The following is a 17,310-nucleotide window of genomic DNA, read 5'->3' on the forward strand; positions in this document are numbered from 1 at the left end:
ATATATATATATATATAAAATTATACAATTTAGGGCTTTTGGTTAGTAGTCTTATTTTTCAGATATTTAATTACACAAGATTTATGATACATTTAATTTATAAAATGTCATAAAACTGTTTCTTATTTATTTGTTTTTTTGGTTATTTTTACAATGAATATACATAGGTCTAGTCATGCAAAGCACTAACACTTTGGTATAAATTGTGGCCTTTAAATATTTTTCTGATGGCCCTTGGAGTGAAAAAGGTTAAGAACCTAAGATAAGATAAAATCCACGTGAATAAATGTAAACTACTATTAATGAGGCTCATTTCAGTTCAATATTAAGATATTCAAAGACTTGTACTTGATATAATAACAAGCAGTTGGAATGTAATAGGCCTAATTGTACAAATATTGCATAGTCTTAAGATAAGCAATCAACTAGCTGTTTTAGTATTTTCCTTTAGTATTGTGTGTTCTTTGAACATTAGTGTAACCCTTTGAGGCATTACAACTAACTGTAGCTATTATTTGCATGGTTATTTTGGCTATATGTTTACATATATTCGCTGTTACAGTCCATTAAAACTGCTGTAGCGCCCTCTTGCGGGAGACAATTGCAAACGTTGACTAAAGAAATCATAATCTAATTCTTAAAAATAATTAGATATGAAATCAAATTCCTAAAAAACGTTGGCCAAATAACCAAATCACACCACATAACGTGTTCTATAATTTATTTCTCACTTTGAATAATTAACTTACATATGACAATTTTTTTTTAAATAGTGCATTACAATGAAAACACAATCTGTGCGGAACCAAACCTGAGATAGACACACGCTGTGATTATATATGTATGTACATATATGTACCACATATATAATAATAAATAACTAATTCAATAAATAGAAATATCAAATAAATAATGATATCAATAAATATGCAACATCTAATAAACAGACTCTTATAAATAGTTAATGTATAGCAAAAACAACTTGTGCGATATCAGCTAAATAAACCAGTGAATGTTTAGCTGCTATCAAAGGAGCAACTTCCCCCTTCAAGTCATGAATATTAAATAGTATGTTACACTAGCAGAGGGTGACAGCAATTTAAAGATAATGCTTACAGAAGTGAGTATCTCTTACTGAGGTTTGACATAATGGCTTGCTTGCCCAATAGAAATTGACTCCAGGTCAACATAAAAGCATAACTACTATTTCAAAGTCTGGTTTAGAGATCTTGGTGAAGGTCACCATGCTCTGCCCTTTTGACTTCCCCATCTGGATGCCACGAGATCAGCCGCTGGTATCGCTCTTGACGTCGCTGATCAGGGTCGATGTTCACCCACACACTTCCTGTCCATTTTAAGCCCTGAGTGACCAAACAGTCCCCGTGCAGGGAAAATTCATCCAGCTCACCAACCCAACCTGATGGAATTAAACCATGAAGAAATTATTTTTGTTTGCTTATTCTTAACGCCATTTTAGCATCTATGGTGTTATATTCATGGCAATAACTGGTAAATCCATACACGCGTGGCGGGGGGGGTGATTTATCATTCCCAATTTATATAACCAGCATGTTTTTGGCCTGTGGGAGGAAACCGGAATACCTGAAGTAAACCCACGCTGACACAGGGAGAATATGAAAACTCCACACTGAAAGGCCACATGACCTAGCCGGGGCTCGGACCGGGGATCTTCTTGCAATTATATGTATAGGAATTATGTTGTGACTAAAAGCATCCAAAATAAATCAAACCCTTAGCCCGAATTTGCATACGTGTATTCTTGGCATTTTTTCAAGCAGGTTCTTGATGTCTCACCCCGAGATGCTTTATAAAGAATATTGAAAGAAATCTATAAGGGCTCTTATTGGCAGATTTTTATTCGTTATTTGGTCCAAAAAAGCGTTGACATTCACCATTCCCATCTGAGAGGTGATTGTACCACAGCAGAGCGGTGCCAGCCACTGGTTTGACCTTCAGATTGCCTTTATCACAGAACTGCTGAGAGACCTGGAATACACACACACACACACACACACACACTTATGTTTCAAGCGAAGTAACAAAGCACGTTGATAACGTCCAAGTATCGAAACCGTCACATTTTAAAGCCCTCTTCCTGTTGCTACGTTGTTGCTGTGGCAACAGAGGGACCTCACCTCCCTCTGTTGCCATAGAAACAGGACACGGCTCACCTCCTCTTCATACGTCCTGTTGTCAGCCACGGGGAAACTGGTCTCTCCACCTCCATCCACCGAGTTGAGAAACAGCAAGACTGTCAAATACCTGTAAGACACAACCGTTAAAATGAATCACATTAATCATTTACATATCTCACTTTGATGCTTTTCAGGTAACCTTGAATAACAAAAACGTACCTGCATGCAACCTGGTTGGAGGCTGAGTTATTTGCTGCCAGATGTGTATGAGCACAGCTGCTGTTTGGGTTGCTGGGACTGCTGTCATGATGGGCGTTGCTGAACCCGCCCTGCTCATAACGGACCACTTCCATTGGCTCGCTGAGATCAACCAGCGAGGACGGCAGTCGCGTTAAACGGGTCACCCTGGAAGGGACATTTAGTATGTAACCAAGTCATTTAACGATGTACAAGTTAAGTTACTCAAGGGTACCATTGTGATGGTTCATGGCCGTGGGGTTCGAACCACTATTGGAATACATTACCGGTTTCTAATGTTCTTCAGCAGGTGGTGCGTGCCCTCTCCGAGGTAAAGCTGCGTATTGGTGCTTTTCTGCCTGACTTTGGTGTGACCGTCCGATGCTTGGCCGGGCCTGCCGTATTGGAGCACTCCACCACTGACACGCTTAAACTCCTGCAGGGACAAAACTCCTATAGAAAAAAAAAGGGAAAAGGGAATCGAACATCATGTACCAATATCAGATCCAAATACATTCAGAAGAAATGCATTATTGTATGTGTCAATTTGTGTTTACAAATGCACTTAAATATGAACAACATTAATATGGATGCTTGCCTAACCAACTACTTATATATTTAACATTACCAGTTAATAGCAGCATTACAGTAAACAAGGCAAGAACAACAATAGCATTTCTTATTTCTGTCACGGGTCACTAGATCCTTACTCTTCCCCTCCGGAACCGAACCACAGCGGGATGCCACCCAGACAATAGGGCCGGGGCACCGGAAGAGGGGACTGTGTCTGTCTGTAATCCTCATATTAATGAGATTTAAATGAGTGTCAATTAGATCCATCCGGAAACAGCTAGAAAACACGGCTTGTTTTGTCGTTGTATCAGAGAGCGGCTACTCACGCACAAGCGCTTACCAGAAGGGCTGGTCTCAAGCCCGGTGTGGATTTTCCGTAAATTGTATGAGCTCAGCCAAGATCCATCAGTGGAGTGAGAGAGACTCAAAATCTGTGGCAGGACACAAATGCTATTAATACTGGGAATGTTCATTTTATTACAGTCTCTTTAACAGAACAAAAGCTGTGCAGTTGTAGTTTACAGGCGTAAGAATGGTAATTGATTAATTTCCCAAACTTATCCGTGTGTTATTCCGAACCCTATGGCTTTCCTTATCCTACTCATTCATACACAAAAAGAGATCAGGGAGAATATCCAAGCTGCTGTTTGCCAAACCATCAAAAGGGTACCATGGTGCGACAACAGCACTTTTTCATTTTCTTTATCCACACTTTTTGTTTACATTTACAATTACATTTAAGCAATTGGCAGATGATTTTATCCACAGCGACCTCAAAGGTTTGCATTTTATGAGCAGGTGTGTGTTCCCTGGGAACAAACTCATGAACTTTTGCGCCGCTAATGCAATGCTCTACCAACTGGGCTACAATTGACAGATATCTTTGTTGGTCTGACCTCCTCCATCTGCAGAAGACCATCCTGGTTAAGGTCGAGCAGACTGAAAAGCTCATCCTGGGTGAGTTGTTCCGCATGAGCATCAGGAGCCGTGAGGAGAGCGCTGTGGGTCAGACCTTTCAGCTGGGCCAACTGCATCACCACACTGCTTTCCTCCACACTTAGGAAACCCGGGATCTCTAAAAATACATTGATGTCAACAACATTAGCCAAAGATGCTCTAAAAGTAATCAAAACATTTCAAGTGTATTTCTGAAAAAAGGTTTATGAGTACCATCTTCAGAATATGTATCACAATGTTGGGTATAGTATCACACAATTTTTTTTATTGTTAGAATCAAATACAATTCTTGAAGATGAGTTATTACATTTACACTCATGCATTTGACAGATGCTTTCATCCAAAGTGAATCCAGTGAATTGAATCTATACATTTAGTTTTGTCCTAAGTTTTTTACCCAAAGTTTTTAACCATACTGATACCTGTGATGTCAATATTTGGTGGTTTAAATCAGTGTTGTAGTCAAGTCCGAGTCAAGAGCGAGTCCAGATAAAACTGAATGGGGACTCTGCCTTAACTCGACAGTTGACCTCCGGTGTTGGTCTTGACTCAGACTCGGCACACAATCTTTGGTGTGGATGTTGACTCGGACTCGAGTTAGACTCGTCTACAACACTAGTTTAAATTCCCATGCAAAGTCTCTGTTAAAGTTTTAAAAAGCATTTTTTTCATTATTTTCCATAGTTAAAGGGATACTCCAGCCAAATATCAAAATTAGCCCATGATTTACTCACCCTCAAGCCATCCGAGATACACATCCATTATCTTTTTTTCTTTCTTTTCTTTTCTTTTCTTTTAAACACCATACACTGTCAGAAAAAAAAAGTTTGAAATGTATTTCCTCTAGAAATCTTAGAACCTTGTTTGAATTGATTAAAAACCTTTTCAAAAGTATGCTCTTTCAAGCTTTATAATGGTAGAAAACAGGGATCAGGGAACAACTTCTGACTTTAAACCACAGAAAGGTGCATTGATCCTTCACAGAAGTAATCCACACGGCTCCAATGAGGTTAATAAATGTCTTCTGTGGATAATCAACACTATTTTGGAAGAAAAATATCAAATATATTTCAAACTTTATAAACTGTAATAATAACTAGCTTCTGGTAATGATGCCACCTTGGACTTATGTGATTCACGAGAGTTTTAGCGTAGTAAGCGATCATTGCCATGGTGAATCACTTGAGCCCAAGATGCTGTCATTAACGGATACTAGTTATTACAGTTTATAAAGTTTGAAATATTGATATTTTTCTTACAAAATTGCATCAATTACCTGAAAAAGACCTTTGTTAAGATGATGGACATATGTATCTCGGATTGCTTAAGGACGAGTAAATCATAGGGTTATATTGATTTTTGGCTGAAGTATCACTCCATAACGAAAAAAATGCCACATCCATAGACCAAGGCCAGAGATCAAGTGTCCAGTCATTTAAAAAAACAAAAGTATAGTTAAGTATGTGCTAATTTCAAAATTGTCACATCCATAATAGAGAAATGTCACATCCATAAAATAGTTTCTTCCTTAAAAATCTGCATACAAAAATTAAATTAAATTAAATATTAAATGTTCTTTAAAGAGTGGTTCCTTCTCTATTTGCTTGTTATTATTGCTTATGGTTTGTGCATGTTCATTTACAGAATTCCTGCAAAGTATGTCATCTCCCAAAAACTTTTCTTTGTCACACTCATAACGCATGCATGTTTCCCCTCATCTAAAATAGAAAACTTGTAAACATAAATTAAATTTTTCTGGACGCTATCATCAAGGGTTTAGGAAAATATTTCTCTGATAAATAATATTTCAAGTTTTGACTGCAAATTGCTCCGTTGCGTTGCCAATAATCCTGCAGAAACAAAAAGGTTCTTCCTGGTGCAAAGCATACCATTATGCTAGCATGTTGCTATGCATTTCCTAATGTGCTTTGGGTGATATTTTCCACTTTAGTAGAGATTCAAGGTGTTAGATAACTGATTGTTTACTGTTTGTTTACATACTAGGCTCTACAATACTAAGAGATGTTTTGCATGTTGATCTGCCTTTACATTTTACATTTATGCATTTTCGCAGATGCTTTTATCCAATGCATATTCAATTGACACATGCGTTTTACCAACTGAGCTAAAGGAACACATGATAATCAGGTAGCATGAAATGGATCAAACCGGAGTACAACTAATAGTAATAGTGATGCTCGGCTAACTACTAAGAGAGGTAAAAAATATAAAGTGTAACAGACAGTTTTATGTATACTTGTTGTGATTTGTTTAACAGTTGAGGGGTTTGAGTGAGGACCCCAGCGCAGTGTTAACAATGTGTTAAGAGGGTCTTAAACACTGATTTCAGATCATTTCTGTTTGATCCATTGTGGCAGTAAGTGCTGCGAGAGTTACGCTGAAAGGCAGACAGAGAGAGAATGAGTGAGGGAACATTATGAGATTAGACGAGAGATTAAAGGATCACTGTCACACTATGCAGGGCTAATCCACAGACCTGCCCACCACTGGAGTTTACTGCAAATGGGTGGTAATGTAATCAATTCTCATTTGGTGAGAACCATTATTCGTTCCCACGTCAATGTGAATTCGGCCTGATGTTACATTACAGTGAGCCCAACAAGGATTTAGACACTTGGTTTACACTCATATCATTGGATTAAATAACAAAATCTCAAACCATCTGCAAACATATCATTCTTCGCATTTCTTAGCAGTCTGCAATCATATCAAAACAACTGGGCCAATAATATACAATGTTTAAAAAATTTATTAGACAGCCAACCTATGGTAAAGTTTGTGCACTAAACTAACAGTTTGGTGGTTACCAAAATCATTTTTATGTTTCTGTTATGGTTTATCCAGCAGTACGTATAACAGTGGTGGCCGGTGACTTCTTTTTTGAGGGCGCACGAATGCGAAGCTCATCAAAACATGTATTTAGCCCATCGTGTGTGGCTCATCATGTCACAATATGTGTTTGATGCGACATGTAAACGTGCATCACGTGTCTTGTCAAAATAAGTGCCTTCTGCAGATGCTTCAAAGGGGTTTATGATAAAAGAGACGCTCGCGTTTGCCAGATACTCCCTTAATCTCATGTGTAATCATGCAAGTATTTTGTGAACGTGACCGTCACTTTTATCATGAACCCTTTCCACGCATGTGCAGCAGGCTCGTATTTTGACATGACGAACCACAGACACGACACGCCGAACACATATTTTGAATTCCTATCACTGACATGTAAGCTCTTTAGTCACAGTAGTATTTCTAATGCTAAAATGTTATTATTGTAATCTAATTCGTTTTACAAAAAAGGCAGAAAAAAGTAGTAAAGCATTTTATTATTTTTTATTCGGATAACCAGTTACAGTTATTTACTTGCAGTCCTTAATAGAAATATAAGTTTTAATGGTGATTGTTATGCTTATATTATGCCCCCCTTAAATTATAGTGTATAACAACATGAATTAAATTTGACATTCATCACTCCTAAACTCCTTGAAAAGAAAAGAGTCGCATTAAAGGGATAGTTTTTAATGGGATAGATCATCTTCTCAAAGAAATGTATACAGGTTTGTAAAAACATTTTTAAAAATTTTATTTTGGGTGAACTATCCCTTAAAGCACTTTATGATGCTGGATGGTCTGAGACAAATAGACAGGTGGTCTAATACATTTTTAAACAGTATGTGTATATATATTAATATTGTATATATATATATAACTTAAAATAGTAGGTTGAATTGACTTGCAAAACCAAGTTAAAAAAAATTATTGTTAAAAAAAATTATATAAATATAGCTTCCTTTTTTTTATACTTACTTTGACATTTAGGCATTTATGGAAAAGCTTTTATCCAAAGTGATGTACAACAGTAAGGAAAACGATTTCGTAGACAACAATATAATAAGTGCAATGCAAAATGACATGTTTTGACACATTTTTGAGAGTGAGACAATACCTAATATTGAAAGAGGAAAAGAGGAAAGAGAGAGAAGAAAGAGAAAGGAGTATGTTTTCTCCTATATATTCATTCAATTCAACCTACTATTTTAAGTTTTGACGTGATAAGTTGACATAAAACAAGTTGAAATTGTTTAACCTAATTTGTTAAATTAAAGTAGCATAAAAACAGAGTAGAAAACATTCTCCTTTCTCTTTCTTCTCTTTCTTTCCTCTTTTCCTCCTTTAATATTAGTTATTGTCTCAAAAATGTGTTAAAACATGTCATTTTGCATTGCACTTATTATATTGTTGTCTCCGAAATCGTTTTTTTTTTACTGTTGTACATCATTTTGGATAAAAGCATTTCCATAAATGCCTAAATGTAAAAGTAAGTTCACACAGGTGTCCTAACCAAAGCAATAGTAAACCATATTAACTACTGTATGTCCATGTTCCACTAACATTTCACAACTATCCAAATACTTTCTGCCTTTGAAAAGTTTTTACATAATTTAAAGCCGAGCACTATATTTTTAGCACAATAACACTTGTTTTTAACCTCCTTAGACCCATGCTTTGGTTTGTCTTTTTCCCAAAATTTCTTCCGGCTATTTGAGGTTAGGAAGAACCAATAAATTTAATAACCAAATATTTTTCTTTGAACATAAAGCAGTGTAATTGTCCACGTATGTGTACAACAGGTTCCAGTTACATAGAATTAATTGTTATGGTGCAAACGTAAAAAAAAAAGTGATGTCCACGTATGGACACACCTGGACTTAGGATGTTAAAGAAATGTTACATAAAAAAGGTCTCAGAATAAAGTTAAATCATTGTTATTTTGGTCTTTTTTAAATACTTTCATGGGCACTGTATCGACTTCTTTATGTGTGGTTTGACTAAAGGCCAAATTTACTAGGTAAATCTCAGTTAAGATTTTTATAAAAAATATACTTCCACCCATCCCCCCTCTTAAAGACTTTTGGTATTGCCCAGCCCATTGAAAGTGTTAATGAGACAGTGCCATTAATGTGTCGGTGGAGGTCATTGTCTTCGGGATGGGATTTCCGTATTTAGGTTTCACTGTTATTGTTCTGTGTCATTCAAATGCAGACAACGCATTAAATATATATATGCACGTGCGCTTTATCTTCCGCATGGTTTGTCTGGGAGAGATGCTGTCCCTCAGACTCATTAGATTGGCTGAGGGGAGGAAGGGGTCCTGGGAATGAATTGGAGAGGAAGTGAGGGCCATTTTTGGGGTAGACATTGTGTAGTGCTCCCAGCAGGGGAAGATAAACTCCTGAGCATCACAGCACTTAAACACTTCCTTTCACACACCTCTGTCACAGCCAAATCATCCTACAGGTTTAAACTTTACACTTTGACTCTCATGTAAATCTATCTATCTATCTATCTATCTATCTATCTATCTATCTATCTATCTATCTATCTATCTATCTATCTATCTATCTATCTATCTATCTATCTATCTATCTATCTAGACTATCAGCCAATACACACAGACTTCTCAACAAATCCAATCTCATGTTCCCCCGAAGACCCGCCCTCAGATGAGCATCAGACAATCGAGTATAAATACACCTATGACTGACCTACTCCAACATTTCCTCGGACCGACTCTTCAAGTCACTCATCCTCTACAAGCCCTCTGGACTATGACCCCACCTGTGCCCGCTCTACTGCTGCTCCTGCTTGGCCCTGGCATCGGTGCCATACCCACTGAACACTGGGAACATCAGGGCACCTCTCGTTGTGTGCCCATCCCGACCAACATGGCTCTGTGCCAGGGCCTGGGATACAACATCATGCGGATACCCAACTTACTGGGACATGAATCGCCAGCCGAAGCAGTCCAGCAGAGCACCAGCTGGCTGCCGCTCCTAGCCCGCGAATGCCACCAGCACGCCCGAATCTTCCTCTGCTCGCTCTTTGCACCCGTGTGCCTTGAGAGGTAAGACAGCTTTCTGGTGGATTCACAGCGTCTTTGGTTTGTGATGATTGTCAATGTTAAGTGATGCAAGGAAATGTGCTGTTGATGACGTATGCTATCAGATAAATTATTCGCAGAAGTAATGTTTATTGTGATGTTTTCAAGGATTATAGTTTTAGTTAGTTGCATAGACAATTATCAATTGTGAATTTCAAACTTACATTTTATTTAACTTTTAAGATTTTATTTACTAAAAAAACTGATGGGAACTACTTCACAGTGCCAGCAACACCAACGTCAAGGGTTCAAATCTCAGAAAATGGCTACGCTAATACAATGCATATCTTAAATTAGACCTTCACAATATTTGGAGGGAAGTGATTAGGGTTGGGTATAGATTCAGATGTTCCGGATTGATTAGATTTCGATTCATAAGCTATCGGATCGATTTCGATTCTTGGACCGATTTTTATACTCGATTCTCAATTAAACTCAATGAATATAGATTTAATACAAATACTATATTTATTAAAAAAAACAGTGAACATAAGTTTACAAGTGGGTAATTAATAAAAAGAAATTAAGAGCCACCAATCTGTATATTACACTTTTTTATTTTAGGTACACTTGGGTACATAAATTAATCACCAAATTAATCGGTTTTTAATCGACCACATTAAAAAACCCCACGATTAATCGAAAAATCTATTTTTCCCCAGCCCTAGAAGTGTTATTATGTTTTTGGTTTTTTTGCAATGCATATTATGACTTCACCAAATTAATCTGTTTGAGAAGAAAAATCTCGGCCTTGTATTTCTCATATAGTGTAACATTGGCAAAGGCATCTGAAACAGTTTTCCTTTTGAAAACTGCATGTTTCTGCTAAAACGATATGTCAGTGTTCCCCATACATACGCTCTACTTGGGCGGTGCGCCCAGGTAAATTGCGACCCGCCCAGGTAAAAAAAAAATCACTTTACGAATTTCCGTATTTTCTGAACTCGACTGGATGACCCGTGTTTTGGAGAGAGAGAGAGAGAGAGACAGCGAGAGAGAGAGCGCGAGAGAGAGTGCGAGAGAGAGAGGCGTCAAACTCATCATCCAGCGCGGCAAACTGGATCAACTGCAGCACATACGGAGCAGCCAGGGAAATACACTGCGACCAAAATGGTCGCATATGCTTATGTGCATGTGTTTATAGCATCCAAGTTGGCTTCATTTTGCGTGCAAGCACGTTGTGTCTCTCCCGTTGAGTGTCCGTTCACGTGCTCTCTGTTTCTCAATGAATTGGGTGTGACGCGAAGCAACCTCAGTGTCACATTGTATCCTTTCATGTTTCTGAACTTGAGCAGAGTTTACCATTAGAGGTCTTTCTTCACTGAGGACGCGGGACCCGTACGGTTCCGGGTTTATATTTTAAATGGTCAGATGGGTCCGGGTCGGTCCTAGTTCATTACTTCGGGTCCCAAGTCTGATTAATATTGTGTGTAAAACCCGAGTCGATCGAAGAACGGCCGCGAGCGCAAAGCTCGAGTGCTGTTTCAGCGTGCCTCCGGTTTCTATGGCGATAACAACTGGCTTGTCACGACCACGCGCCGCTTCATTTTCTTTATCCCATTTTTTAATAATCTTACTATTAATAGACCATATCTTTACTAAAATCTAAACAGTTTGCACAGAGATTGTAGCAAAAAGCAGTGCTAATACTGAATGAGCAAAGCTCTAGCTGACGCAAAGCTGTAATGTAAAGTCTGTCATCGGGACAGCAAGTAGACTTTTAAATCTGAAATAATGAGTGGATTATAACATCAGACACATTTATAATCTATAGACCTGCACTGTCTATTAATAGGCTATATTATACATAGTATTGTATATATTTGAGTTTGATAAAAGGGGTCATCAAATTACTTCATATATCAGTGCAAAAACAAAGTGTTTTCGTGGTGCTTTGACAAACAGTGTCAGCTTTGTTTATGGCAAAGAAAGTTTGGGGTGGTTAGATTAATGAACTATAATGTGAAATTAATATTAATGTTTTATAAATCAAAGTATTGTGTTGTGTCACACATTATTAGTTCTTTGTTACATGTATAGTAGACCATTTTTTGTCGGTGGATAATAATGATTGCCCTTTTCACCAGCTACCACCACAAGTAAATTTCCGATCTGTGGGAAACACTGTATGTTGCGGTGTTGATACTACAAAAGATACTCCACTGATAAGTTGCTCTGGTTAAAACCATTTGCTGATATGCAAACATCAATGCAAAATCTATTAATGCTTTCCAGGATCATTTCACCATGTAGAAGTTTGTGTGAGTCTGTACGGGACAGCTGCGCCCCCATCATGAGCTGCTATGGTTACCCCTGGCCAAGGATCCTGCAATGTGATCAGTTTCCCAAAGATCACCTGATGTGCATATCCTCGGTTCCTCATATGCATAATGGCACCGGCAATGAAGGAAGAGGTAAACAACCGTCTCTTTATTTATTTTTTTACATAACACACCATGGTTTTATTCAGATCACAAACAATATGGATTGCAAGATCGTTTTTTCTGTCTGACTGATGTTTTGGTTTGTTTTAGTGGTGCCGCGTGCTAGCTGCACAGACTGTGAGTTAGAGGAGGCTACATCATCCAAAGAACTGCTGGGTCTATTCTGTAAAAGCGACTTTGGTAAGAACATCTAGTTTTTGCTTGAATATTACACCAAATCGATTTTGCATTTACTAATCACGGTCTTATCCTCATTAACTCTTATAGTGGTGAAAGTGCGCTTATCCAAACTGAACTCCAGCAGCTCTGTCCTGACAATTTTCTCCTTGGGTTCTCGGGTCGAAGTTCTAAAGCACGGTCCACTGCTGGGAGGGGAAATGAGGAGTCGCCTGACAATGTGGCTAGAGCGAGACGCCACCTGTGTGGGCAACCTGACCCGCCACCATCCTCATGGGGGTACCTTTCTGTTGACGGGCAACGTAACCGGAAGAAGACTGCTGGTCACGAAAGCCTTTAGCTGGGGAAAACGCCAGCGCCACATCAACCAGGCTGCCCGCAAATGGAAAAGCCACCGGTGTAGAGGGTGAATTGTGAATTTTGGGGGTAGACTGAGTGTGTGTATTTTATAGTGTTCATAACTATTGTAAATAATACAAAATACTTGTTCTATATATTTTTAAAACTTAAAATAATAAACAATTTCAATTGTTTTTGAAGATTGAGTCTATGTGTCAATTTCATATTGCAAATTTTAAAGGTGCCAAAAAATGCATTGAAATTGTTCTCTTATATCTACATATGTGGCTTTATTAAGTGCAAAAATGATCCAGAGACAGTTTTACATGTCCATTTACAACCCTAGGATTTGGCCTTAGAATGACATGGTCTATTATTACCTTATTTGAAAGGGTCATGAATAATAATGTTGAGCCCTGCTCTGATTGGCTGTTTATCAGAGCAGCTCCTTCAGTAGCTCTTGTGTGTGTGAAAACAGTCCTTATGTTTGAGCCTGTATCAGACGAAGATACAGATTTTGAGACTGTTAATTGACGTTTTTGAGTGATAAGTTTGTGTTTTGTTAGTATGGACCTGCAAAATGTAAGTTTGTCACAACTTTGTTTTTAGCATTGTAACAACATTTTACTTAATTTAATGTTGGGGCGTACTCGACTGTATAACTGTGTTATATTAAAATTGGCCTGTTTTCCAGAGGTCTTTTGCACGCACAAGGTTTACATAAGGGGGAAAAAATTGTGTCTGAGGCTAACAATATGTCATTAGCAGAACTCTTCTTATTCATCTATGCCTAATACAGTTTTACATTCTACGGCACCTTTAATATAACCTAGTAGGGATGCACCGATATGGAAATTTTGGCCGATACGATAACTCTTTATATTTGGGGGCCGATAACCGATATATAGGCTGATAAATATACATATTCATTTTCTGAGCATGATTGCAAAGACAAAAGACAAACAAATACAGTGAATATCTGGTTATATTGTAAACCCTTTAGAATTTTAATTTCCATTACTTTGCATGTGATCGCTTTTGCTTTAGTACTGTATTTTGTAAATTTCCTCGTGCTGTCAAGTGTTTGTTGTACTGGCTAGTTTTGGTAGTTTTTTTGATTCACTGCCCCCTCGAATTACCTCACATTTGCAGCTGTTGCAAATTGCAAGGTTGATGTCTTCTTTTTTTCCACAACAAAAAACTCCCAAGACCGTGGATATCTTGTCTTCGCGCAAGACTAGCATACTCTTATTAAGCGCACAACATGCGTCATCTTCGTGCTACGTCACAGAAAGCACCAATCAAAACTCCACATGCCCAGCAATGAGCAAATGAAGTGGTTCAACAAGCCGAAATAATCCAATATTTATTGGCTTTATTTATCGGCCTATTTTTGCTATCAGACCGATAATGATAATATTAAAAATAAGCAGTTATCGGCCGATAACGATATGTCAGCCGATATATCGTGCATCCCTATAACCTAGACATTTAAAACTTGTGCCAAACCCAAAACTTCAAAACAATTCCAAAGGTTCTTTTTTACAGCCACCCTTTTTTTTTATACATAATAACTAGAAACTCACCAAACAGCAAGGGCTTCAAGCTGAGGGTTCGTAGGTTATGAGTCCGGTCAGGAACAAGAGAAACTCTTTGCACGTGTCCAACCTGAGTCAAAGATGAGCATAACAGACATAAATCACTTTAAAATATATCAACAGCATCAATCACTTCCAAATAAATCACTTAAAAAAATTAGTGGCTTTTGTGTCCCTTAAAGGCAGGGTGCATGATCTCTCAAAGCCAATGTTGACAATTAAAATCACCTAAACAAACACGGCCCTACCCCAATAGAATCTGGACCTTCTTTTTATAGACCCGCCCCACGCATACACAACCCAGGCAATGATGTCGGTTAGTAGAAATGTCCCTTACTGGTTGGCTACAAGTGTGTTTTGATAGTCGGCCCAACTTCCTTTTCCAAAGTGTTTTTCAAAATTCACGCACCCCACCTTTAAAAACCCACTTGACTATCATAACAACCTTAAAATAACCTCTGATGCCTTTCTAAAGACACAGTTATCTTTTATGGACTTTTTAAAAGTAATTTGGCACATTTTTGAAACTATAAAATTGTAAAATTAAAAATATACACCGTACAAAATGTCCCTAGCTGTCACTTGGGCAGTACCCTTTTCAAAAAGTACCCATTTAGCACCTAAAGAGTTTAAATTTGTCCCTCAGAGGTACATATTGGTGCCAAATGTATACATATCTGTACCTAAAAAGTACATATTAGAACATTTTAAAAGATACTGTCACAATAACAGCTTGGGAGCATTTTTGTCTGACTGTGTACCTTACAAAATCTGATCTAAATAAGTATCTATTTAATCAAATAAGCCGGCATTTAAAACAATGTATCATTTTTTTAGTTAAAAAGTTAGTTTTGAAGCACACCCCCATTTACAATTGCACTTGAAATATATATAACTAAAAATATATTGTTATAAATATAATCAATACTACGACACATTGTTATATATGTTATTATGTTCTTTCGGGACAGTCCTGTTTTATAGTGTTCTGTTCTTCACAAACCCACAACAATAAAAAACGAAAACATTCAAAAAGGCTTTGTCTCCGTTTTTTAGAGAATAACAAATACGATTTCAATTATATTTTGACCATTGAACTAGGGAATGTCCCGGCTTTTCATTTTACAAATCTGGTCATCCTATCTTAAAGCCCCCTTTGAAGTTTGGTCCCCGGCCCCCTTATTGAGAAACACTGTTTAACTTAAAGTAGAACAGAAAATATGATCAGACAAGACAATAACTTTATGATGGTGACAGTAAGCATACCCGAATGCCCTCCAGACGGGGCAGATAAAAGGAGTGCTCAGGGTTCAGGTTAGGTGATGGGCTTTGGTATTCAGCAGCTGTTGGTCTGGGGATACTCGTGCTCTTCTCAATGGGTATATCCTGCTCTCCAGAACCGGTGTTGTAGTGCACATACAGCAGCAAAGCTATGATATTTATTATATAGATGTGGAAGAAGGCCATCACCACCACGAAGTAAGCCCTGGAGCAGACGCTGCTCTTCTGGATGTGGATTCGCTCCCGAGCGACTGGACGAGGTGGTGGAGGGGGGAAAAAATCGGGGGGAAAAGTCTCCCCTCCGAGCCCATACAAACTCTCCTCATACTCACCCATCTCAGACGACTCCTAAATCAGTGCTCCTTTAGTTAACCTATCATTTCAGCAGATCAGTCCAGGTTTACAGGTTTGACAGCTGTTTACGGGCATCATAGAGAAGATCAAGATGACGATTATTAAACTACAAAATATGCACACATGTCAATTTAGATGAAAAAAAAAAATGCAGCTCTATCGTATGTTGATTTCAGGCTGATCCGCTGTACGATATGTAGGGCAATGTCAACTGTCTAACATAGCTCTTAAAATGTAATGAGCAATTAAATCAGAGCACATATAAACCTAACAGAAGACTTTAGCCGAAACAAGTGAAAAATGTAATATTTTCTTCACTAATACGTCTTTGACGACACCCACAGGAAAAAAATAACAGCGTTCATAATAATCTGTCATTCGCCCTACTAGTAACGTGAAGCAGCCGACAGCGATCCAGCTATGATTGTTCCGTTGATGCTTTCAAAATAAAAGTAACATGTTTCTGTTGATTTTTATTTTTAACGCACATCTCTGAACGACTAATATTTTCGTTACGCATATTAACAATTGATGTATACATGTCCCCAGCCCTATGTATATTATTCAAGCATCCATAGAAATGTAGCAGTATATTTTTAAACCTGTGAAAATCAAAAAGATGTAAATAAGTACCATTCATTAATGTTTGTTTTTATATGATTCTCAAATATATATATGTTATAATCAATGGTTAAATCGACGGGTAACAAGTTTAATACTGATAGCAACAAAGCCACTGGTGTTTCAGTGACGTGGATCTCTAATAGAATTTGACCCCAGAGGTTGACCCAAAATATTTTAAACGAGCGTCTGATTTTGCATTACATTATGCAAATCATTGAGTTTGACACCCTATATGCATTTGGTCAAACTTAAAAAAAAAAGAAAGTTATAAGAATTATACAATCTTCTTGACTAATTATAGGCATAAGATACCCTAATACAACATATCAGCTACATGTCTAGCAGCTAGTTAATACAATTACTATTATAATATGTTGAATGTTAAAATATGTAGTTTTTCTGTTTTTATTTATCTACTATTTCATTTAGTTTAACCATGACATTTGTAAAATAAAATAGTATATAAAATATTAATTAATTATAAAATAATATACATTATAAATAACTACATAATAATAACTGGAAAATGACATAGGCAATTTCAATTATGTTATTGTATTTTATCTGCCTTGAGACCGATTATCTGCCTTGAGACCGCGTGAGACACG

General features: G+C 37.5%; 2 protein-coding genes across 2 annotated transcripts; one reads left to right on the forward strand and one right to left on the reverse strand.

Annotated features, from left to right (window-relative positions):
- Window positions 1-704: 704 nt before the first annotated feature.
- On the reverse strand, window positions 705-16,501 carry p4htma (prolyl 4-hydroxylase, transmembrane a). Its single transcript, XM_065286331.2, has 9 exons — window positions 15,710-16,501; window positions 14,432-14,513; window positions 3,863-4,041; window positions 3,307-3,397; window positions 2,681-2,846; window positions 2,376-2,561; window positions 2,193-2,283; window positions 1,914-2,007; window positions 705-1,417 (listed from the first exon to the last, which is right to left on the reverse strand). Exons 1-9 carry the CDS (start codon window positions 16,058-16,060, stop codon window positions 1,221-1,223), a joined length of 1,437 nt encoding a protein of 478 aa, XP_065142403.1. The 5' UTR covers window positions 16,061-16,501; the 3' UTR covers window positions 705-1,220.
- On the forward strand, window positions 8,537-13,737 carry LOC135772740 (secreted frizzled-related protein 5). The gene is made up of 4 exons (XM_065282292.2): window positions 8,537-9,849; window positions 12,121-12,299; window positions 12,420-12,509; window positions 12,597-13,737. Exons 1-4 carry the CDS (start codon window positions 9,449-9,451, stop codon window positions 12,914-12,916), a joined length of 990 nt encoding a protein of 329 aa, XP_065138364.2. The 5' UTR covers window positions 8,537-9,448; the 3' UTR covers window positions 12,917-13,737.
- Window positions 16,502-17,310: the final 809 nt, after the last annotated feature.

This window comes from Paramisgurnus dabryanus, chromosome 21 (genome assembly GCF_030506205.2).
Source record: "Paramisgurnus dabryanus chromosome 21, PD_genome_1.1, whole genome shotgun sequence".
NCBI classification, from domain to species: Eukaryota; Metazoa; Chordata; class Actinopteri; order Cypriniformes; family Cobitidae; genus Paramisgurnus; species Paramisgurnus dabryanus.